The sequence below is a fragment of the Halichoeres trimaculatus genome, unplaced genomic scaffold (genome assembly GCF_033239565.1).
Source record: "Halichoeres trimaculatus isolate MK-OKI-2021-1 unplaced genomic scaffold, fHalTri1.1 fHalTri1_scaffold_8, whole genome shotgun sequence".
Lineage (NCBI taxonomy): Eukaryota > Metazoa > Chordata > Actinopteri > Labriformes > Labridae > Halichoeres > Halichoeres trimaculatus.
The window spans coordinates 7596467-7621910 of NW_027437186.1; the positions used below are offsets into that span (position 1 = coordinate 7596467).

Below are 25444 nucleotides of genomic sequence, written 5' to 3' on the forward strand. Positions count from 1 at the left end.
GTCCAGCTTACCAAGGCCAGGCTCATTGACCTTTAGGAAACACATAGGTTTGATAGGTCCACCTCTTTATTCCTCATTAATGAGGAACACAGATTACAGGCTATAACGTATGTAGATTATTGGCTTTGCAATAAGATGGAAGCAAAAGAAAGCTTTAAATGAAAGTGTGTGAAAGAGCAATTTAAGGGTGGATGTGCTATGCCACTGCCAGGGGCTATACAAGATTTGCATGCTAATCATTCTAATAATAATGTACATGCCCTGAGCATTTTAAGCAAATTGCAAACCAATGGCCATAGAAAGAAGCTTATCTTTCTAAGAACATGACACAAATATAGGTTAACATTTGAATGATTCTCGGTAATTTAAGCACTTGTCAGTGGCTTGGCTCACTTCAATTAGAAATTCCCCACAGCAGCCTGCTCTTGACTTTACTTCTCTTCTTAAATCGAGTCAGAGTGGAATGTGTCCTTAAATCTGTTGTACACGTTAATGTTGGCAGAAATTAATACTTTACAGTTTTAAGACAGTCCTATCCCAAGACTTCCAGGTAAAACTGAGCCTTGCTCTCCCCAAAACAACCACTGACTGCATTTAGTTTGTCCGCGTGCTACATCTGTGAAACTACAGCCCTGATTGGGTCACGTGCTCAACTCTAACAGCTTTCAGCCAATCGGTGACTTCATACAAGCTGCGTCACATTATTTACCCGGAAATAGGACCACGGCTGAATAGCAGTATTTTATACATTCTTAGATCGCTTTCAGAGACAAAGATGAGAAATATCCGTTAAATTTGATCTTAAAACATTGAACCGACATGTACAGCGGACTCTTACCGAAAGGTTTGACGGAGGAAGACCTCAGTTCAGATGACGCGCAGGACGATACGGTGGATGATGTCGGAAAGCCGGAGTGTGAGGGCTCTGCTGAAAAGTTAGACTCTACCTGCGAACACAAAGGCTCAGGGTTAGAGGAGCAGTCAGCTCACACTGCCTCTGATACAGACAATGACCCACAGACATGCAGTATGCCTGGCATATCCCAGGAAATGTGGCAAGTATGTTGACTTGTGTGGTGAGCTCCCTCTAATATGCTGTAAGGTTAATTCTTCCAGAAAACACATAATCAGTAGGTTTACTGCTCTGTTTAACCACGAAATGTAAAAGCTACAGAGCAAGTGTTGGGGTGCATGTGTGAATTCAATTTGTGTTAATGTTAAAGAAATTTCAGCAATTAAGAGAGAAGAAGAATGAGGCGGTGAAGACAGTAACATTCACCAGAAGACGAAAGAGAAGAAGACCCAAAAAAGGTGTCCACTATAAAGCTTTTATTTCCTTGTTTGTTGATGTTGAGCCACACAATTTTTGAATATATATATATATATATATATTTTAATATTTATCAGCTGTGGAAGAAAAAATTGAGAAGACTACAGAATTTTCTGTTTCTCAAATTTCCCTATTTACAGGTTAGTGCTTGAGTAAAAGGAATATCATTTTTTTTTATTCTGTAGCCTTTACTACTGATTACATTTCTCCCATATTTCAAATAAAGCATTGTCATTAAGACTTGGAGCATTTAGTTGTAGATAAAGACACACAACAAAATACGATGCAGTGTTCAGATCTCGAATAATACCTGGAAAACAAGCTTATACTCATGTTCGATCATCACAACACTACTGTGTAAACGGAGAATGAGTTCAGAAATCAACATTTGGTGGGATGACCCTGATTTTTAATCACAGCTTTCATGTATCTTGGAATGCTGTCCATCAGTTCATCAGTTTTCACCCTGATATTGGGTGATATTGGGTGGTGAAAAATTCAAGCAGCTCAGCTGTATTTGAAAGCTTATTGCCACCCATCTTCCTCATGATCTTTTACTAGAGATATTAAATGGGGTTCAGGTCAGGAGGTGAGCTGAGTCTTGATGTGGTTGTCCTTCATCCACACCTTTTTCAACCAAGCTGTATAGCATGTAGCGTTGACCTGCCGGAAACAACAATCCACAGAGCAGAAATGAACTTTTCTTTCCCTTCCTATTTAACTTTTCTTTTCAAATCTTTTGGAATAGTTAATAATTATTTTTGTCTCTTATTACTTTAGTGATACTCGCGCTGTTATTGCCATCTAGTAGGTCAAATTGCAACAATCTAGTGATGACCTCAACAGTAGTTTTTATACTTTACACTTAAATAAGATTTGGTTCAGGTGATCACTCAATCAGTATTTTATTAAGTAGAACAAAATGTTCATGTGTTCAGCAGACACTGGAATGAATTACCTGTCATACATGTAAAGATGCTGCTTCTGAAAAATTCTGCAGTGGTCTCTCAATTTTTTCCAGAGGTGTAAATCTTGTTCACTCAACTATAACTTTAATTCAACACAGTGATATCTAGCCTGCTATCACGTGTGGAGTTGACTTCTACTGATTGTTGTATTAAATGTTCTTACCAGTTCTCTTGTGTCATTCAGCAGGAGCTACAAGAAGTGAAGCACCTACAGAGACCAGGTACAAAAAATAATATGAATCAGAGAAGTTAGTTTGTAATACAACATTTGCAAGAAAAAGGAATTGTGAGCTGCTAAACCCAAAACAGTTGCTTGAGCCATCTCTAAAATCCCATGTTTTGACTGTTTTTGACATAAATAGAAGCTGGTTTGATGTTTGCTGTGATGCCTGAACACAAAGAACTTAAAGTTTGATCATAGATCCTCTTGGCTTTTAGACAGAAAAGTCAGAGGCTTATATGGGAAAATGCAGTATGGTTGATGGAAGTTATTGTGCTTCATTGCAGTGTTGATCTACTTCTGGTGAAAATTAACCCACATTTCCTCTGTCAGCAGCAAGCTTCAGGAAGAGCAGGGGAAGCCCTGGGATGAGCTTCAGCAGTATTTTGGTGTAAATGATCGATTTTATCCGCCTGCATGTTCCAAACCTCCTCCGAAGGTAAAAAGACTTCTGCCAGCCAACATTTCTACTCAGGTTTAATACGGCCTCAGTCGTAGCTACTTGAGTTACAACTTATCCTCCTTTGTGATTTCACTGTTCATTGTTTCAAATGATGTGACATTTGGATTAAAGATCCTTCCAGTGGTGAAACCTGACATTAAGATGAACAACCAGGATTACGTTTGGCTACATGAGGAGATTAGATTCTGATGATTCTTAGTTTTGTGTGTTTGAGATTATAGTCAGATGTAGGTTTGTAGAAGTGATAGACATGACAGATTACAGATTACAGATTAAAAGTGGGTTGGAGCACCTGACACAGCTTCTTTTATTGCAGATGAAACAAGTGTTGGATAATAACCAGGCATGCACCACTCATTTGAAACTGTCATTTAAGAAATTACAACTTAACTCAACTTTCTTCTAATAATATTCAGCATTTGAAGATGAATGAGTTCTCTGCTAAGGCTTAAAATTGCAAATGAAGCAAAATATTTGCAAGCTTGATGATCTTTATTGCTGACCCAGTGAATCGTAACTGTTCCCATTTCAATTTGAAATTCCTTTAAATGATTATTTGTTCTTAATTTATCTAAGAGTGGCATAAAATTGAGTTTTTTAACCTCACTTTGAATGAAAGAATATGGGATGTTGGGGGAAAAAAAACAGAACTTATCATAAGGATGTAATGAGAGGCTCAAATGACGTTTCTTTTAATATTTATAGTTTTATTTTTGTACAATCTTCAGTGTTTAACTCATCCTTTAACCTCATTTCTTCCAAATTTTCAGGGTAACAGTCTGACTTTTGTTTGCAAAATGCAACAAACAATTACTGATATCAAAGCCAGGTTGTATTACTGCCATTCATCTGCAGAATAATAACCCACAGGTACAAAAGAAGAAAAACAAAGACTCGAGTCAAATAAAAAGAAAGCCTGTTCTTATTTTTATGCTTAAACACTTAACCCAAAGGTCGCCAAACAAAACATGAAAGAGGCATTTTAATGTTTACAGCATCCTTTTTTTTATACTGTGATGAAAATTTTAGAGGCTGAAGAAATCTGGTGCTCCTCAAATGGGCTCATCACTGCACAGCTGCCTTGCCATGAGTAACCGGGGGCTCCTCTGCATCCCCCTCTGCTTGGGCCTGTAATGGAAATGTGTAATTAAAGGGGCACATTTATATTTGGTAATCTCCTGTAGCATTTCTAAGATTTCCCCACTAATATCCAATCAAAAAGGTTTTCATTTGTGTAGGAAAATCTACATATTTGTAGTAATAGCAATCATATTAAAAATAAAGCCCTGAGGACTTTTGAAGTTAGTCTTTGATTTTTTTTCTCTACCCCTCTTCCAAAAAAAAAAAAATCTAAAATTCCCTCCTTTTCTGCAGTCCGGCCTAGAAAAGAGCACAGAGAGGGCCATAGCTGAAGGGGACATTGCAAAGGCGGAGGAGATGAGCGACAGACTCGCCACTCGAGAGGTACGTTGTGCTGATAAGAGATCTTTGGGGTTCCCTGCTGTGACAAATCAGCCTAATGGATACGGAGACATTTCTGCTGCAAAGACATAGGGGGAACAAAAAACATCCTCAGACACCCGCCATTTAGTCCTGCAGCTCTTTTCCATTGAGTTAATGGAAAGCCCTCCCCTTAGTTTTGAAGTGCTGCAGTGTCTAAAGGACTTTTGGCTCTGCTTTTTAATGAAGGGTACATTGCTTTCAAGCCAACTGTTAAATCATTCTCCAGGTAAGAGTTTCATACCTTTGAAGTGAACATATCCCTAAATGCAGTGCCTGAAGTTTTGTAACTAACCGCCTTGGCAGGCATCAAGGATCAAGTGGTTTGAAACTAATTTAGCATAAAATGTAGCTCACACACGCATATAATTGTAGTTAAAAAGACATACTGCTGCAGTGTTACTTTTCCAACGGGGGATTTTCTGTACTTTGAGCATCAAAGTTAAAGTTCTTTGTTTCATGATGTTGCTCACAGCATCTCGCAAACCTTTTTTTTTGGTAATGTAATAATGGAAACACAAACATTTATGAAATGGTAGGCTCAGATTTCTGTGTGGTACCTGGATTGCAAGAGAGCTGCAAAAAATGTTTGATCAGAAAATAATTTTCCCTGCTTTAAATTGCCCAAGACAGCTACTACTTGTGTAATATCATGTTTCTCGTCCTGAAACATGGGAGTCTTCCTGATCATGTGTAGATCTTCTATAACCAGAAATCCAGATTTTTAAACTCTTTGTGTAGCTCTGAAAAAAGACTAAACTTTGTTGTGCTGTGGTGTAAGAGTCATGATGGGTGAGTTAATTTTTCATTGTTGTTTCATCTTTTTTGAAACGTAGAAACAGACTTAAATGTAATGAGAAAATCATTGTTTTTATAAAATTTTCTGGTAATGAGTGAGAGAAAGTGATTTTAACTGCTCTTGTTTAGCTTAAGTTAATAAGAGCTAAATTTAGGAATGTGTTGGATTATCTTAGCCAAAAGAGTTGAAGCAATAGGACACAAAGAGAAGGCAGATCTGTGCTCTAACTACGAGTGAATCCAGATTTTCAAGTATTCAAATAATAATTTGTATTATCACATCTCAAAAGTTGATTTTTGCAATTGTTTTTTTTACCAGCCTCTGGTTGGAATGGGATATAAAACAGCCAGGAATGGGTACGGAATTAGGTACTTTCATAGGTACCGCCGGGATTCTGTCTGTAGTACTAAGTACTTCACATAAATTCAAACGGTACCTTGTGTAGTAGAGAAAGACCGATATGGATTTTTCCAGGCCGATACCGACGAGCAGTCAGCACTGGAGGAAATTTTGCTTTTGATCCAAACTTTGAAGAACTGAACATAATTTTAAGACTGAATGGACGAAAAACTCGCAATACGGAGTATTGCAAAACCATAAGAAAACAAACTGTCGCCCCCCATCTTTGATAAATCACGTTATGTTTACGTTTTTGCCCCATTGACTATTCTGTTTGATTATAGCTGCACATGTAGACAAGAGATTGGAATATTCCTTTCCATGTATACTATTGTTTTCAGAAAAGTCATTCAGAAAGATTCCATTCAGAAAGACGAAAAACTCCTCATGTTACCGTGGCCAGTGAAAGTTTATGTATTGAGAAATAAATATGTTAAATGGAAAAATTTTGAGATTTTATTATTAAACAAATTCATATTTATTACCACAATAAAAGGACAGAAAATGGTACCATTCAGTACCGATGCCAGGTACAGGGCACCAGTACCGTATTATTTCAAATGTGAAAAGTACCCAACCCTAAAAACCTGTGGTTGGTGGTGTAAGGCATCTGAAAGCTGTTTTCCTTTTGTCGTTAAATGACAAAAACCTTTCATCATAACATAAAACATTCAAAATAACAAGAGAAAGCACTGGTGACAGTTACTTTAGCAACATCAGAGAGTTTTTGGAGGAACTTCTAAAAATCCTAAACATAAAATGAAGTGCAAACTTTGCTCAGTGAAACAGGAACTAACATATTTTTACATAGATTATATCCATTTGTTTATCATATTTAGCCAACAACAGCTTTGCACAGTCATTTAATGGATCCCTGCCTTCTTTTGTCTGCATGGGGAGAAGGAAACTATTCCAATAACTGACAAATAGTTCAAAGTGACTGCTGAGTAATAGTTGCTTGAAATGCATTTGGAGAAAAACTAAGAGGGTGAAGGGATGGGCTTCACTTAGGTCCATTTAATGCAGAAATCCTGATCCACTGATTGATGTTTCCCTTAAAAATAACGTCAGTGATGTGTCTGCTAGAGGTTTTGTTCTTGTTTGAATACATGGACTCACCCTGTGGTGCTTAAATTAAAACAGTACCGTTTGATGAACTGGAACTGTTTATGTGGCCTCCAGTATTCCCAGTGTTGAACAGACATCAACATGAAGCATCAGAGCCCTTTCATATTCCCATCCTCACTACGAGCCATATGACCAAATACGTGGAAGTTATATGAAAGCTTGTGTGAGTGGCACCTGCGCTGCACCTTCAAAAAGCCTCTTAGAGCGCGTGTGGATTGGTTTTAGCCTGAGCCGGGGTTCCTGCCTCCCTGGCACCTGCCTCGCTTCTTGCCAGAACGGTGATGGGAAGTGACAGCAGTCTGGCAGACAAAACTCATTGTTTAGCAGTGATAACTTCATTTCACAAGATTACCGTCAATGGAGCATTTTGAAATTCTCCAAACCTATGTGACACGCAGTTCTCCATTGTTCACTCCAGTGTGAAGGAAAATGCAGCGCTGAATATATGGAATACATAAGGAAACCATCCGCTCTGAGCCAGAAAGTTTGATGGCTTCTGATTCAGTTAGAGAGGATTTATCTGAAATGATGCAGCTTTAATTTAAGACAGCAAATCACCGATGTGTTTGTTCACAGCGTTCCTCTTCACTTCCCACAGGAGTGCTGTGACAAACATTTAAAGGATCAATAATCTTAATGTGGCCAGAATCAATTTCAAGGCTTTGATTGGGTGGCTCATTTGGTGCAGAAAGGCTTGAATGTTTAATTTGTTTACGGTCATAACACCAAGATAAGACTGTGGCAGGCTTTTCACCGGGAGAATAGCAACGGCTTCTCTCACCCAAAAATGCAAAAGCATTCTGACAGCTGTGAGGACTAAAGAGACCTGTTTGTCCCTCTGGGCATTGTTTTGTGAAAGAACTGCTGGTACATGCTGGATGAAAAATGTTTCAGTGTATTTTCATCCTCCATCTAACGCTTTCCCACTTATCTCCTCAAAGCAAAGCAAAATGTACAGAAGATAGAGGGCTGGCTGTCAGAATCCCCCTTTTAAAGACAAAAATGTTTGTTCCTGCTGTTTTGAGCTCCCCCAAATCAATTAATGATTTCCATTTGCTCTACTTTCTTCTCATAATCTGAACAATAAAACAAATTGTGAGTAAATGTTTTGAAGGCTCCTTACAAATTCCAAGATATGTGTTCTTTCATCTGTCAAACTTCTGAGACATGCTGCTCGGATATTACACGTTCAGGTTTTTCTTTTTCATGACAGTTTTTAAACATTTCCTGAGGCTGTGGCTCTTTGTTTGAGATGAATTCACGAGGACATACCCAGTTTTTAAATGAAAGTATTAACACCCATAATGATGGCACAAAGAAATCAAATCCCCAATTTCGAAACAAAATGTTTCATGTCTACTTTACTTGGACAAAGATGTCTGATCTGTTTATTTAAAGTGTGTAGATAGGATTTATTTCTGTATAGATACAGCTCCTCCTCAAACTGTTTACATTTCCTTACATAAGCTGAGGAAGACACAAGCATCAGTGGCAAAGCAGTTGCTGGTTGATCTCTGCTGTTTGAAGCATAAAGACAGCAAAGATTGACCGGTGTATTGGTGTACAGAGCGACCCTGGTAATTGACCACTTTCAGCGAGATGCAGCCCTCTCAAAACTAAACTAGGATGCTTTCCTGAGGACCTTTTCCACAACTGGATCTCCACTGACAGCTGAAGGTCTCCAGTTTACAGGGTCACTCTTTAAACTGTAACACCAGGAGCTGACAAAACACATTCACACTATCAGGCTCAAGGAAGACCTTTGGTTAAGGCCCCGTTTACATAACAACACAACAACTTTTGGTAGATCTCCACTGAAGTAGAGTTGAGCCGATCATCTGGTGTATTGGGGAATACTAAGTGCAAAAGTGGAGCAACAGATGCTCATTTTGTTAAAGACAGTCAGCAGATTCAGCAGATTGAGCAGCACAAACACAACATGGTAGCTCGTGATGTTCGTAACAACAGTACTGTTGCGCAAAGCGTAGTGTGACGCCATCGTTTCCACTGAAAACGCCGGCTTACTGTTTACACTGCAACAGTGTCAGCAGCGTTTCAGAAAAATCGCACTTTGGAGGCCGTTTTAAAAGTTTGTGTTTTAGGTCAACTGAAACGCTGTTTCTGTGTAAACACAAGGCTGAAACGCAACAAAACCTTTGCGTTTCACTCTAAAACCGTTGTTGTGTAAACGGTCCCTAAGAGGCAAGGCAAGTTTATTTGTAGAGCACAATTCATACACAAGGCAATTCAAAGTGCTTTACAGCTAAAATCAAATCAAATCACAAAAGGCAGATTAAAATCACATCATGAAACATTAAAAATGATTAATCAAATTAAAAGAGGAGAGTGCAGATAAAATACTTTTAGTTGTCGTATGCAATGCTGAACAGAACTGTTTTCAGTCGTGATTTGAACATTGTCAGAGTTGAGGCCTGTCTCACATCTTCTGGAAGACTGTTCCAGATTTTGGGGGCATAAAACTGGAAAGCAGACTCACCGTGTTTAGTCCTGACTCTGGGCACCAGCAGGAGACCTCTCCCTGAGGTTCTCAGAGACTGAGTTGGTTCATATGGGTCTAGCATGTCCGAGATGTACTTTGGTGCTAGACCATGAAGGGACTTGTAAACAAGCAGAGCTGTTTTAAAGTCTATTCTCTAGAGGCACTAAACCAAGTCCATCACAGCTCGGGGTCAGCTTAGTGTGGATGAGAAGGAAATAAAAACAATGTGGCTGCTCCACCAATCAGAGACATTCTGCCCCCCAGAGTTCCTGAACATCTGTTAAGTACTACCAGGTAGGGCTCTTTTATAAGGGGTAGCTCAGTTACCCCAGAACTAAATTTAGACCCTAGTTTCTGTGCTCAAAAATAACATATTTCCCCCCAAAAGTCCCTCGTTCCTTTCAATCAATCAATCAATCAATCTTTATTTATATAGCGCCAAATCATAACGAATGTTATTTCAAGACACTTTACAAAAACATTTACAGGTCTAGACCCGTAAATGTTAATAAAATTTTATTAGCAGAAACCCAACATCAAGACAAGATAAGGAGTCTTATCTTATCTTAATCCACCATGAGTGCAGGACTTTGCAGCATTTAGCAAGTTACAATGGCAAGGAAAAACTTCCCTTTAACGGGCAGAAACCTCGGACAAAAAAAAAAGTTCTTATGGTCAAAAAGCACCAGAGGTCATGTCAAAGTATCATAACCCTTAAAGCCTTGTAGTAAAACTAATGAAATGGGTAAATGACTTCTCATTAATTTAGAATACTCTCTGTATTACATGCATAGTTAGCAATGTGCTGGTTTATATATATATATATATATATTTATTTGAATAAAGCTTGAGTAAATGTTTTAAAATAGTAAATCTGGTTGCAGACATCTCTGCTGTCTGCTCAGCTGTTCTCAAACTTGTATCTGTACATCCAAAGAAAACTTTAGTCAGAGTATGATGGCTTTAATATCATCTCTTGTGGCTATTTCAGTTTTCTAAAATGTACCCTTTCCACAACTTGTGACATGACTTGGACTCCAGCACTGATGACTCAGACTGGAACACTGATTCTTTTTTTACTATAATTTAATTCTCTGATAGTCTTTTCAGTTTGGAGCATCCATTCAGTGTATTCAATATGCAACAACAGTTCCTGCCAGGGTACATGAAGAGACTCCATGAATCATGTGTTTTGCTTTTAAAGATTTTTCAGTAATAGCAAGCTAGAGCACTGTTGCTTCTTCAATATGTGAGGGAACCATCGAGACAGAGACAAGCTCAAACTTTAAAGAGGGAGATTTATGCTTTCCTGTATCTTGAACATGTTTATATATTGACAGTTCTGGATGTTCATATCAAATGTGAGCAGACTTTCAAACCTCCCCTTATTAATATGTTGTCTGTAAACTCTTCAGAATGGTCTGTTGCAAAAACAGCTCGATATCTTCACGAGATCTTTACAAGACTTTCTGAAATGATAAGGTCATTTCTCTTTGACGTGTTGGAGGAGGAAGCCTCAAACACCAAGGTCTGGCCATAGCTCCTCCCCCAACAGGCCCCCAGAAGACTGGCCAATCAGGGGGAAGAGGGTTTGAGGAGCAGGAGCCTTAAAGAGACAGCAGCTGAAATGAAGTGTTTCAGACAGAGGCTGGAATAAGGGTTTCTAAAACTGTGTTAGAAAAAGATGGGCAATTTCATTTTGAGCTGTAAGTTATAGATAGCTCAAAGAGTTTAGTCAAAGTCAACTATTAACAAGCTGATCCTGGTAACATTCCTATCTTGTCATGATTTTGTTAATGACAGTAAACTGACCATTTTGAGCAGTTAACACAGATTCACTACAACATATAAATATGTAGAGGTTTGAAAATCTGCACACGTTTAGTCTGAACATTCAGCATTGTTGCTCTAAGCCCATGTTTAAAATATGGATAAGTACAATACCCCCTCTTTAACCCTGCTAATGCAGCCACACTGAATAAATGGAACAATAGTATTCAATTTGCAGTCCCACTTTATTTATAAGGCGTTACACTGACTGTAGCTTTGTTAATTATGGGCTTTAAATCCTTCCCCATTTCAGACCAGTGCTTCCTGTCCTCATATAGAAAATAGTTTGAACAGTGCCCCCTCTGAAAAGCTGGATCACTTCCCTCAAATCAATTAACCTTAAGAATATGCATCAAATGAAGCTATGTATAGCTTCTACAGCATTTGTTCCTGAGGATGGTAATATCATCCTATCATTATAAGCCGGCACATGTTTCAGAGGAGGCAGGAGCTGAAAGAAGAACTCTTCTGTCCTTGAAAGACAAGACACCCTTTGGAAAACCTCTCTTAAATACTGTGAAACAAAGGTGGCAAAGCATTTTTGTAGTCGGAGACATGGTGGCTTAGTTAAAACAAAGAGCTGAACTAAGAGTGTTTCATGATATTCATGTAATTTAACACCTTTTTCTTCTCATCACCTTCTCCCTGCCGTACCCGTGTTTGTAATCAAAGAACTAATGAGCAGAGCCATGGTGGGAAGTGAGCTTTATCTGATTCTGGATTTCCCCGCCCCACGTAAGAGCACAGGCTGACTTTGTCTCCCCTCCAAGCCCCCCAGGCCACCTTTAAGAGAGTTGAACAAAACTCTCCTCTTTGTTCATTTTTCTTACAGCATAAGTAATTTATCACTGAATGAACTTTTATTGTATCTTTGGATGACTCACATTAGATTTTCATCCATTAATTTTGAAATGGATTTCCAAATGGGTACTAAGCTGTTATCAAATGCCTGAGAATCTCATTTGGATTATTGTATTTCATTAATTACTTCATAGACAAAGCATACTTTTCAATGTAGATTTGTGTGCTGTTTAATTAATTAGCATGTTTTCTCTCTTAATTAAAGCCCATATTTCAAATTAAAGCCCACAGCAAAACACATATATAATTTGTTTGTAATTAGGCCTTAATTGGTGGTAGTGGAAGCTTAGCACCCTTGGTTTCCTTTTTTTATGATTGCTATTTTATTGCTAGTCACTCATTAATTAAACTGTTTTTCTAATTAGCTTATAAAACTGTTGATGGCTTATTATTGTGAGTGTGAGTTCAAAGCTTGCTAATAAGCCTACCCAGAAGAGGCGAGATAATACAACCAGCACAAAGCAGGCAAACTTTGACTGATTCTTTTTTTTCTGCTCCTTAAAGATGACACGAACATATAAGAAGAAGAAGAAAGTGGAGGGATGCCTGGAGTGGCTTTATATAGTATACGGTATAACACTATATGTCAGAGAGAAACGGGTTACACAGACTGACCCATGAGAGGCTGTTAACCTATGGTAGGGACTCAGGGAAATCATGTTTAATGTGAAAATTACTTCAACAGCAAAACTTTGTGGTTTTGCAGTTGGATTCAGAAATGCAGTCAGGGAACATCATTATACAGAAAGTTTACATCAAAACAAGTTATCAGCTCCTGTTCATCAAGTGATCAATAGGATTTAGTTTAACGCCGTACTCACTCTTACTGATCATCAGTCCTGTTTAAGGACGAAGGGGCAGCAACTTTGCAAAACTTACCATTCAAAATTCACTTTCCCTCTTCCCCTACCATTTTCCCTTTCTTTCTTTTTTTCTTTCTTTCTTTCTTTCTTTCTTTCTTTCTTTCTTTCTTTCTTTCTCTCTTTCTTTCCTACGTTCTTTCTTTCTTTCTTTCTTTCTTATTTTTTTCTTTCTTCATTTTTTCCTTTCTTTCGTTCTTCTTTCCTTCTTTCTTCACTTTCAACTGCTTTTTCTTCTCTAGCTCCCTCTCTTTTTCTCTCCTGTTTTCTTTCTTTGTTAGCTCATTTTGTTTTTGTCTTTTTTTCTTTTTCTCTCCTGTTTTCTTTTTTTCTAGCCCTCTCTATCTCTTGGCCTTTTTTTATTGTGTCTGTCTCTTCCTCAATTCTAATTCCTTTCAATTTCAGACAACTTTTCAGACAACTCATCATTTAAGTCTCTCTATTACTTACTGCAATGGTCTACCTCTCTTTCTTTGCCTCTTTCTCTTGCTTCCTCCCTAAGATTTTATTCTGTCCTTCTGGTGTTCCCACAGTAGTCTTACATGATGACTTACGGCTCAAAAAGGTCTTTTTTTTCCCCTCAGGCTGGTGTTTCAGAAACTCTTACTTCAGCCTCTTTGAAACTCTTTATTTCAGCTGCTGTCTCTTTAAGGCTCTCTGCTCCAAAACCCCCTTCCCTCTGATTGGCCAGCCCCCTGGGGGGGCCTGTTGGAGCAGAGCTATGGGAAGACCTTGGTATATCTTTGTGTCACTTTCCATGAATACTTCGTAACCTCATCAAGTCTCGTGAAAATCTTGTGCAAATCTCATGCTACTTTAAGAATGGAGTGTTGTGATCAGTTTACAGACAGATTCAGGGAATTCTACAACATGGACATGAAGAAGTTGGGACAATCTGCACGTGTAGTATGCACACCCAGCACTGTTACTTTATATAGTGACAAAGCAGAGTTCCCCTTCTTTAACCAGAACGTGAAATCTAAATGGAAAGTAGAGTTTTTCAGGGTATTGGTTAAGTTCTCCTCTTTTCCTAACGATCACCTATCTGTTGCACCTTTACAAAGAAAACTACCTGTCTTATGTGACATGCTGCACATCTATGAACACAGTCTTCATCCTTGACCTCACTCCACCATTCACTTTCCTCTGTTCTCAACCCCCTGAACACAATTATTGTCCTTTAAATCCCACTAACAGACACACATTATGCAGATGACACAGTTTTCAGCTCTTTAAGAGTTGAATGCATTGTGCACTTTTAATCTCAATCAGTCTGTTAAGAGCTGAGCAGACAAAACTATGTATTAAACTAAAACCAGAGGTTATAAAACAATAAAACAAAGAGTGATAATTCATAAAAATAAACTAGCACAAGATAGCAGTTGAATAGATGAATAATAAAATATTATGGACTCTATTGTTGAGTATTTTTACAGAAAACTCATGTCTGCACTTGACAAAGTGGAATCATTAAAATTTAAAAGATAAACCTCAGTCATAAGTCTGTTGAGAATTCCAGAAATCCTCTGATTAAAAAGAAACTGTCGAACAGACCGTGAAAAATTAAATTGATCTCCAAATTTTTAACGAACCTATGAGTGTTTATAACAAAACAATGAGGATACAAGAGATCATTTTTTTCAAACTTGGTTTATGACACAAAAATCTATCTACTGATCGTTTCTTTACACGGACTCATCATGTGAAGATTTCACAGTCCTCTGGAGACGCTTCGGTCTCTGTTCTTAAAAGAGGAAACACTAGAGAAGTTCCTCTTTGCTCATGTTGAAATGCATCGTTCCAGGACTTAAACGTGTTCGATTCATTTGTTCGTGATACTTTATATTTTATTAGTCCACCTGACTGACCTGCAAGACCCCAAATCCCACCCGAGCTGAGTCTTTTACTGAAAACACGAGACATTAAATGAACGAACAGGATGAATCTCTGTATTCCTTCCCGCTGAACTTGATCTGGGTGTTTTTCTTTGACCTTCTGATCTACAGAGCGTTCTGTGTTTCAGTCTTTTCTGCCAGAAACACTATTATCCTTCCTCCTCTGACTCAGTTCTCAAAAATTAGACTGAAATAACACACAAGCTGCCTAATCTGATATTCACTCCTTTCTTATACAGCCCTCCTTTCCAAAGTTGACTAAGGCCACATTATTTAGGCATTAAGGTAGTGTGATAAGGGAATTAGGCTGGTCATTAATCGTTTACACGTCAAATGCAGCAGAGCAGCTCGGGGAGGTGACTTAGTGAAGCAAAGCCATATAGCCCTTGTTAATCCACCTCTCACACATTTTAATTGGAAGAGGCTTCCTGGATGGGGAATTTATGAATGGCTTTAAGGCCATTTCTTCCTTAAAGCCATCATTTATTTCTTATTGTTAACAGGAACTCTGACACTTTATCCAGATGGAGATGTAGTTTCAGCTGTTGTCTTTTATTCCACCGTGTGCTGCTTTTAGCAAACACTTCTGACAGGATTCAGACAGAGGCTGAAGTGACTGGAAGTGTCACACTGGTGGACTGGCTCTGCCTCATATGTGGCATTTACAGCAGTGATGCAGTTTTCCTGGTTTTGGATCGGACCCCATGTTTTGGTCTCGCCTTGAATCTCCATGACGACCCAAACATGAATGAACAGAGAGCAGGTCTGTTGACTTAACCCTCCGAGTGGCCTTAAGCTGCTTCCACTGCAGTGCCAGCATTGTGGGCATTTTTTTTGTGCCCTCAAACCTACCAAAGGTCATAGTATTAATCCTCTGAATAAACCATGTTTTTAAACTGGCCACACAGGAGAGAGGAGGAGTGAGGAGGAGGAGGGAGGCTCAGAGACGGAGCCGTGATCGACGTTTAATTGTATTTTAAAATGTGTTGGAGAGGAGGGAATTGGCTTTTAGGAGCAACATAAACAGAATGCTGGAGGTTTCCTGTCTCCTGCTTTTATTCCAGCTTTGTACTTACATTCTTATTTTTCTCCCGCCTCTGATATGAAAGGATTTTGCGCTAAGATGCACGCAAGGGGAGGGGGAAAAAAAATCCTGAAAAGTGGATCAGAAAAGTAAATGAAAAATAATGTCATATTACTGAAAATATGAGAGGCTAATTTGTGCCGACTTTTTGCTAATTTTGTTCTCGCCACAGAAAGAGGAGCCGTCACCTGCTCAGCGCCACAGCGCTGACAGTGCCAGTGATCCATGAAATAAGCTGCCGCTGGCTTTGTTCAGATAAGAATGAACAAATCTGCACAATGTACTGCTCTCGGAATCTCATTTTCATACTTGCATGCAGGCTAAAAGAAATAAGCTGTTTGCAGGCTTGATTAATCAGACATTTGAGGTTTTTTGTCTCTTTGATCTGCTCTGTCTCCTAGGTAACTTGGTTGACATTAAGGTTGAGCCCCAGTAAAGACAATCAGGGATTGTAGACTAACTGATAAAAAAGGAGGAAATTACGACCTTTAATGCTGAGAAACGCGGCGTTATGAATTTTTTAAGGGGGAGGATGAGTTGAACAGAAGCAGGGTTTTTTTTTAATTCTGCTCATGAGTGTTTTCACGAAACACCAGGAGAGCAGCTGAATGTGTGCAGCCTTTGCACGGACAGAAACACAGATCTGTCGTCAGTCTCTGTGTGAAACTGTGTGGTATCATGCAGCGTCGACACCGAGCAGCTCTGATTTTTCCATCGGTGTAATAAAAACGTCTGCTTCACGTGTTACAGCCTCTCTGCAACGACAACAAGCAGCAGCAGCTAAAAACACGGGTGTGATTTTTATCTGCTTGCAAATCTTCTGCAAATACAAGCGCAATCACCTGTTCTGGCGCTCTTTAAGAGGAGAAAACGTGCTTTAAGGAATCTAAACCCATAAAACGGCAAAGAAGTGGAGAACTGTCATAGTGCGTGTGCTCCAGGCTGTGAAGACGCTTTCACAAATCTTCCAGTGACTGTATAGATGAATGCCTTGAGGGCCCAGCCAGAGCCCAGTACTTGCAGCCAGCCGGAGCCCTTATCTTAAATCCAAGCAAAGTACCATTAATCTTTTTGAAAGACCTTTATGGCTTTTAATGTATCCCAAATTAGAACATTTTACACCCTTGGTTCCTGAAATATGGTGATAAAAAGCCTTTAGAGTTTAATTTTTCCTGCCTGCTCGCTCTGACCTGCTTAATCCTCGCATGCATTAGGAGATATTTTAGTTTCAGTCTTTCTAATAAAGTTTATCCCACTTAATTATAATTGAAACATTTTTTTTCCAGCAGGTCTTTTTTTTTTTTCAAGCGCTGCAGTGGTGGCACATTTCTTCATTACCTTAAGACTTTCATTCCCCCCTGATTGTACTCTGAATATTACAGAGAATTACCCAAAGGTTTGGTGAAATTGTTCGAAGTTGTTTATCAAACTTTGCCTTTGCCTGAATAATAAACCTATCTCAGGAGTGACATTGGAGGCAGGCTTTTTCCTCTTTGTTTCCTCTGCTTCTGCGTGACTGGGGTTATTGGGATTATTCTGCTTCAACAATACAAACCTCTTCCCTGGGATTTGAATGTTTGCTCCTCGCGCTCGCAGTCGTTCTGTCTTCACTTCTGATTTGAGGGACTGTCTGCAGACAGGCTGCGACTCCAAACTGAGGAGTCTCCTTTACACTGGTGAAGAAAACACCATCGCAGGGTTTTTCAGTTTGAGGGGAAATTGTAAAATACTAATCATTGCTTCTCAGTGTTGATGTGTTAAGTGGTTTAATTTGTGCATTAAGTAACAAAAAGAGGAGCTGTAAACAAAGGAAAGAGCAGGAGAGAGCTTGAACCAAGAGCTTAGACATAAGAAGTTTGATTGTCACTCCTTAAACAAATAAGTTGTAGAGATAAACTATTAGATGAAGCCACAAAAAGAATGATTAGCTTAATGTTGTAAAAAAAAACTGTGTTTCTATGTTTGATTTCCCTGTTTTCATATCATGTCGTGTCATTATCTACTCTTCTTTTCTCATACTGCACAAAGTGATGGTCCTGTAGAGGAAACACTGAGGCTTTGGTCTCATCTGGTCTGGAAGAAAACACCCCCCCCCCCCCCCCCCCCCCCCTACCCCACCCCACCCCACCCCACCCTCCTCCTCCTCTTCCTCTTTCCCAGACAGATCTCAGCTCTCTAATGGTCCTCTCCTCTGTCTGCCTCCACATAGCTGGCTGTGAAGATTGCCCGAGCTGCTGATTGCCGAGACTTTGTGAAACGCAAACAAGAGGAGGAAGCTTTGAGAGCAGCACAGAAGAGGAAGAAGGAGATCGCCTGGGGGTACGACGGCTCCTTCTCTCCTCATGTTTATGTATCAATATCTGAAATGTGTAAGAGTGCGGTTTCAGTACAGTTAAAAAAAGAGCTGCTGCACCCTTGACCAGTAAGAATGTAAATATGTACATGTGTAGAGCGGAGGTGAAGCCAACACTGTTTGGTGACTTCATAAAACCCAGGAATGAGTCATGATCTGAGAATATAAAAAAAACCCTAATTATCTCCCCCTAAAATTCTATTTTTCCAACTGTTTTTATAAGGCCTTGGTTTTAATGTGATACAACCACCAGAGCTGTTTTCTTTTTGCTGTTAAATAATAAAAACTTCCATGATAACATAAGAAAGCATCAGTGGCAGTCGTCAGATTCAGAACTGAAGAAACACAGAGACTTCTGCAGCAAACAGGAAACTTAGCTCTGTAAAAATAGAAAACACTGCATGTGTAAATTTTATCCATACGTATGTCATACTTAACCAAACCCACGCCAGCTTTGCACAGTCATTAAATGGATCTGTGCCTCTTATGTCTGCATAGGGACGAGGCACTGTTTGAATAGAATAGAATGGAATAGAACTTTGTCATTGCAACATGTACAACAAAATTGCAAAAGCCCTTCAGTCAGTACAAGAAGACGTTACTATAAAAATCAAACTATATATATATATATATATATATATATATATATATATATATATATATATATATATATATATATATATATATGTATATATATGAAGGAAAAAAATATAAAAAATATGTTTATGTATATAAAAACTTAGCATTGATTATTGAATAGTTTTTTCTCTTGTAATGCCCAGCTCTATTTATAACCTGAATGACACCAATATTTCAGTCCTGATGACTCTGGTAAAAGTGTCAAAGTTTTCTCTGCTATGAGAAAATTCATTGTTTAAACAACAGAAACTTAACCAGACAGAATTTAATGTTTACTAAGAAACCACTCGCTGTCATCTCCAGTCGAAACAGTGACAAATCAGGTTTGGTACCAAAAACATGCTCGAAACTTAAACTGTAGATGTTTCTTAAAATGTGTAGTCTTTCTGTTTGTGTTGGTGTCATAGTATTTTATACGACAGTTATACCATCTTAACCAATCAAAGAATCAGTCCCATCAAACTGTCAAATGGTGTAACCACAAAAACATAAGGAGTAAATAATTCAACTTCCAAGAAGTTATGTCAGTGCACTGACCAGAATCAGAATCAGAATACTTTATTGATCCCTGAAGGGACTTCCATTTCAGTTACATCCCTTTCAAGAAGTAGAAGAAAACAAACATGGGAAAGCACAGAAATGAGATGAACCTAGAAGCAGCCAGCTGCCCAGTGCCCCTTTGCAATAGATATAAAAAAACAACATTAGGAGAAGAGAGGGCAAAAAAAAATCCATTTCAGACTATTCCCAACAGGGGGCGTAGTTTGAGATCAAGAAAATAAAACCTTAGCATATAAGCGCATGATGACGACAAACAAAAACTCGAAGACTTGCACAAAAGTCATTGCTCAGCCACGGAGGGGGCGCACACACAGCCTTATTCGAAATAAGTTGTTTGTTATGAAACATTATCTTAAAGTATATTTAAAATATTTCATTTGTAGACTTGATTATTTGGGTTTTGTTGTACTGAACATGTCAGTATGCTGCTGTTTCTTTCTATTTTTGGGTCAGTTTGTTTAAATGGTTTAAAATCTTTTCAAGTTTCATTTTTGTACAGTGCAGTAGACATAAAATCATAATTATAGCAGCTTTTTTTGCACAATATCAGATTTTTATGAGAAACAATGGTTACACCAATTGACATTTGTTAGTTTCACCAGCTGACCACGTCTTTCACCCAGTCACCTGCTCCAAATTTTTCTCTTTCCATCAGACAAATTTAGAAAAAAAAAAAAAAAACAGGTCAATTTCTGATTCACAGCTCTGGCTCTTTTTAGTGACAACACACACACACACACACACACACACACACACACACACACACACACACACACACACACACACACACACACACACACACACACACACACACACACACACACACACACACACACACACATTAGTATTCCTCTACTTTCAAACATTGAGACAGTACGAACTATAAGTTACACAATTCAAACACAAAATGTTATTCAAGTCTCATTTTTGTCGGCAAAGCCTTTACATCTGCATTTTTTCTTGTGGTTGATCTGTGATTTCCTTTTTTTTAAAACTCTGAAATATTGTCCAAATCAGCTCTAGTTTCAAATTTTGCAAGTGTGATGCTCATTCAAAGTAGGGAACATCTGTTATTGTGATGTAGTATGTATGAAAATGCATATTTTATGTAGATTTGTGTTTTGTTGTTTTTTCTGTGTTGTAGGTTTGAGGCGAAGAAACGTTGGGAAACCAAAAGTAACATGGGCTACATGTGAAAACAAAGACTGTGGAGAGAGGATCGTTTGCTGGAATCTGCGTTTCTTTCTTTCGTCTTCTCCTTCTTCTTCTTTTTTTTTTTTTTTGGAAGGACTGATCCCATTTCTTTTTATTCTCTTTGTAAATGTTTAAAGACCTCCGCACAGTGAAGTGTGAGGGTGAAAAAGTCACACTGTGGAAAAATCAACCAGAGAGGAAAAAGAAACATTTCATTCAGATTAATTCCTCAGGCGTTCATTTGTGTGTGTGAGTGAGAGAGTGTGTGTGTGTGTGTTGTGTAACTTCCATTACATTCAGCATTCTGGCCTTTTTTCCCCATCAAATTAAATCTGGTGTACATTACTTGATGATTAGTTTATTTATCGCTGTAAAGTGGGTTAATCGTCAGAGTCCTCCTTTCTTCTTCCAAGGAAGTGAAAGGAAAGATTAGGGTCCTAATGCAGTGTACAGGATAATGTGGGATAGGATTTAGAAGTCTAAAATGAAAATTGGCTGCTGTAAACAGCTGTGAGCAGTTGTAGACTGGAAGTTGATTGAATGTTGTTGGGGGTGGGGGATGAAACAGAGGCTTTGCTGTTGGCCCTCACCCACAGTGTGAGAGATCCTATTGTATCCACGCCTGAACAAGAGGCAGGCGCTGTTTCTCCAGGCCTGCGCTCGCTCCTCTTTGTGAGGCGAGCTCGCTTTGGTATCCGTAAACTTGTCTGAAACTGTGGATTCCTCTGGCTTTGATCTTTTTGATCTGCTGCGTGTGTTTCTGCAGCTTCTCTGGCAGGAGCGTGCAAAAACAGCACAAGCAATGATGACTTTTATATTCTTGCTTATGCTTCGTTATCAGCCACACAAAGCGATTGCTTTGCTTCAAGGTAATGAAAATTAAAATTAATCCATCGGAGTTGTTTGCATTGTACATATCAAGCTACTTCTCTTGATGAGAAGCAGCATCCACATAGCTTCGCTGTGTCGGACGAATCTGTACGAATTAGAAAAGACCCAACGATAGAAATAAATGTTCGGAGGCAATTATGATTAAAAAACACCTGAGCTGAAAAACTTGATACGACTCGAGTATGAAATGTCTCAATTTAAAAGAAATTGCAGTGTTTAATCATTGTTCGTGCAGCCATCACATGGCTGAGTCTGGGACGCTGGCAGTCGCTGAGAATTGGCACTAATTAAAATATTAATTCTCTCTGTAATGAGACGCAAGTTGGAAATGTGTTAAGTACATCAAAGTACAACATAGGAACTCTTCACTTTGATGATGGCTTTGAAAAAGATAGGTTTTGGCTGAGGAGTGAAGAAGCATCAGAGATGTTTCGTGCAGAGCTTCCCAGAGTCCTCTAGAGCCGTGGTTTTCAAAGTGTGAGGCGCGCCTCCCCTGGGGGGCGCCAAAGAGTTCCAGGGGAGGCGCAAGAAGAGGAACAAAAAACAAAGCGCGAAAAAATAACACTAATAAAAAAATGTCTAAACCAGCACTGAGCGCATAAAGTATGGTTTCATGACTATTTTCCTTGACTCTGTCCGTCACAGCCTACCTAGTGCTCGTCTCTGAGTGTGCGCGTGCACATGTTTGTGTGTCTGTGTGTGCATCACGGCAGAACTTTGCCATGCGCTACGTAGAGAGCGGAGGAGAATTGTGAACACATGCACACAGCTACAAGACCACACAACAACTGCTCTGCTCTTCAACCAAACAGGACACCAACACTCATGGATCCCTCTGGGCCATGTGCCCACAAAAACACCCGTATGTGAACATATGAACTCAGCTAAACAATGTATGGCGAAATGTACTTTTTAAGAGACCTCTGGGAATGTTGCCATTGAGCCTTTTAGCCAGTCTCATAGGGGTCTCAGACCTCGCTAGACTTCACATATTTTGCACAGTGATAATGACAGATATTTAAAGTTGGGTTTTTCTTAGGCTGGATTCTCCAAGGCCACAGTGTGTACCTTGTTTACTATGAATTTGTAGTCTATTTGCGTTTAAAAGGCTGCTCTAAACAAGAGTTTTGTAGATGCTAAAAGCAGCTCTGTGTACAATTGATCTGTAATTGAACATGTTTAAATTACTGCATTTTGATTGATCTTTTATTCTTTGTTGCCATGCTTTCTCTCTTGGCTCAAGAGCTGTCATCTAATTTTATTTTGTTGTTTGAAGTTCATGCAGTCATTATGATAAATGAACAAATAGGCATTGACCTAAATTCATCTAATTCTTACCCATTTCAACAAAACTTTGGGAGACTGTATTAGGAAAGAATGTTTGGAATGAACTAGAGCCCAACCCATATGGGATTTTTGAGGCAGATGCCAATACCGATACTGATAATGGGGGCAAAAAAAAAGCTGATATATTTAATATATTGACCAATATCTGATATATTGACCGATAAACGATATATCTGCTGATATATATATAATAAATTCATTGATATACACAGGATATATACTGTATATGAACACAATTTATTATAACACCCATATGATTCAAGACAGAGAGAGAACACTATTAAATGAAAACAAGGAACTTTAATTATAAAAAAAGTCAACATAAGAACTGTGGTGTTAACCAATGATAAATAAGAACAAGCTGTAAACACAATAATAAATAAAGAAGTCAAACTTTAAACACAGTTAGTAGAAAAAGAAGTTAAACTGTAAACACACAATAAGCAGCTTACACAACGTTAAAACGTCGTTCTACAGTCTTACATTACATAATGGTGGATGGAGGGGGCAGGCACTCGGGCAGTGTGCAGCCTAACACACAGACACACAGGAGAAAGAGTGACAGAATCTCCTCGGAGCAAAATTTTTTAAAATTGGCTACATTTTGGCCAATGTTGATTAATCGGTGACAGGCATAATTGGCCCAACCAAGTAATCGGTCGGGCTCTAGAATGAACACTTGTATGTTTTGTGGTTAAAACCAGAGTGGATTATTCATGTAATAATAGTAGTATTTGTTTTATTAAAAAAGAGGAGGACTTCATGATCTCTGAAGGGGGGCTCATTTGTCTTACACTTTGAAACCCCTGCTCTAGAGGAACACGTCACAGTTTAACCCTCAGATTTATTCTTAGAGGAGGTGTGTGTTTGGATTAGGGATGCACGGATCTGACTTTTCTGGTTCCGATACCGATACCAGTGCTAAATAAAAACCTACATGTCCTACTGTGGGATAAGACTGGTAATTTTATTTGTGTATTTGTAGTCAAGGAGGCTGATAACCGATATTTGAAGCTGATATTAATTTGCAGTCAAAGTGAAAATATTGGTGTCAAAATTTTGAACAATACAAACTCCAACACTTAACTTCATTGAAATGCCTTTAAGCATGAGTTTATTAAACAGCTCCCAGGCTCAGCAGCATGTTTTATCTTTATGAAAACACTAAAAAAATAATAGCTAAAGTTTTCTACAGTAAATAAAGTTTTTCAAAATTTTAATGTAATTGCAATAACTGTAATAACTGCACTGCTGATTGGCTGTTTCCCAAGCCATGGCTCTGCTTGTAACCAATCAGATGGTGACTGAAGTTTATATTTATTGAAACTATAAAATATTTAAATGTTCACCAGCAAACAATTCTTCAGAATGCACACAAGTTCAGTACAATTTTGATTGTAAATGTTCATACTCTGTTGATTGGTAATGCAGCAAAAAATACAGAGGTAAAATTTCAAATGAAGTAGCAAAGAGCGCTAGTGAAAAAAAAAAGGCAGAGAGATGTTTGCCTGGATCAGCACCATGGATCGGCCCTTCCCCACAGCTTCGAGGAGCACTGATACACCGATAACCAATACCACCGATGGGTATCAGTGCATCTCCAGTTTGGATGTTTCATAAATGATGCTGAAATTCCTTATAAATAAAAAAATTCAAGGAGAAAAAGAAACATCTTGGTGTTTTTATAAGCCATATATCCTTTCTGAACATGACCAGCGATGATCGCAGAGCGGCGCTGCGTGGTATCAACGCCATCTCCCTTTATTAATCTCATGGAACACAGGATAATGCCTTGAGCAGAGAAGATTCTGCTTTTAAGCTGGAAAATCCACTTTCCTCTTTTCAACAGTCTGTTCCTGCAGGCCAAACTTAGCCCCCTCGACCCAGGCTGATTTGTTGTGAAACGTGCAGACAATTCCTTGGGCACATGTCAAACCACTTCTAGGAAGAGTGTTTGTTGTGTGGAGTAGGGGTAAAAGAAAAAACAACAACAATCTCATTAAATGGTTCGAAAGCTGCTGTTGTGTGAAAAGGAAACATATGTCGCTGCTAACAAGGCGTCGGCGCTATCACTTGCTGCTATCGCCAGAAAGAAGAGGATTAACTGTGGCAGTTAAGATCTGTGAGATGCTGCTGATAAGCCGGGTAACATTCAGAACACCTTGGTGGAGATCAGGCATGGTGCTGTTGCTTTGTTTGTGTTTCAGCTTGATTATAACATTTATATCCATTAACTTGAACTTTGAGCTCTTTTGCTCATCTTTAACATAAAAAGGTACCAATTACTTCACTGCAAAACGTTTACGTCCCCTCTTCTGGACGAAACGCGCAATAACACAAGGAACTCAACATTTAGGAATAAATTTCTGAAATTACCCTTTAAAAATACACTCAACAAATACAAACATGCAGGAAAACATCACTTAATCATTAATCTCTCATTGACAGAATGAGAAACAAGTTGTTTTTTGTTTACCTCAAGGCCCTCATACGAGTGCGTGTGATATGTCAGTAATGAGCGCACGTCTGCGCGAGGTAGACTTGTTTCCTTTAACTCAAAGTCAGTGTGTGGGAGTGACAGGCAGTGTGGATGCTGATGTATTTCTTGGCTGATTTAATGAC

At 38.7% G+C, this 25444-nt stretch overlaps 1 protein-coding gene across 4 annotated transcripts; it reads left to right on the forward strand.

Moving 5' to 3' along the window:
• The first annotated feature begins 702 nt into the window (after positions 1 to 702).
• Positions 703 to 25152, forward strand: fam204a (family with sequence similarity 204 member A). Of its 4 annotated transcripts, none has more exons than XM_074676498.1 (7): positions 703 to 1059; positions 1224 to 1311; positions 2486 to 2519; positions 2852 to 2957; positions 4356 to 4445; positions 18047 to 18156; positions 20535 to 25152. In XM_074676498.1, exons 1-7 carry the CDS (start codon positions 820 to 822, stop codon positions 20584 to 20586), a joined length of 720 nt encoding a protein of 239 aa, XP_074532599.1. In that variant the 5' UTR covers positions 703 to 819; the 3' UTR covers positions 20587 to 25152. The 4 variants fall into 4 exon arrangements, with proteins under 4 accessions (XP_074532599.1, XP_074532597.1, XP_074532600.1 ...); XM_074676496.1 differs by having other exon boundaries at positions 2483 to 2519; positions 20535 to 25151; XM_074676499.1 differs by having other exon boundaries at positions 2855 to 2957; positions 20535 to 25151.
• Positions 25153 to 25444: the final 292 nt, after the last annotated feature.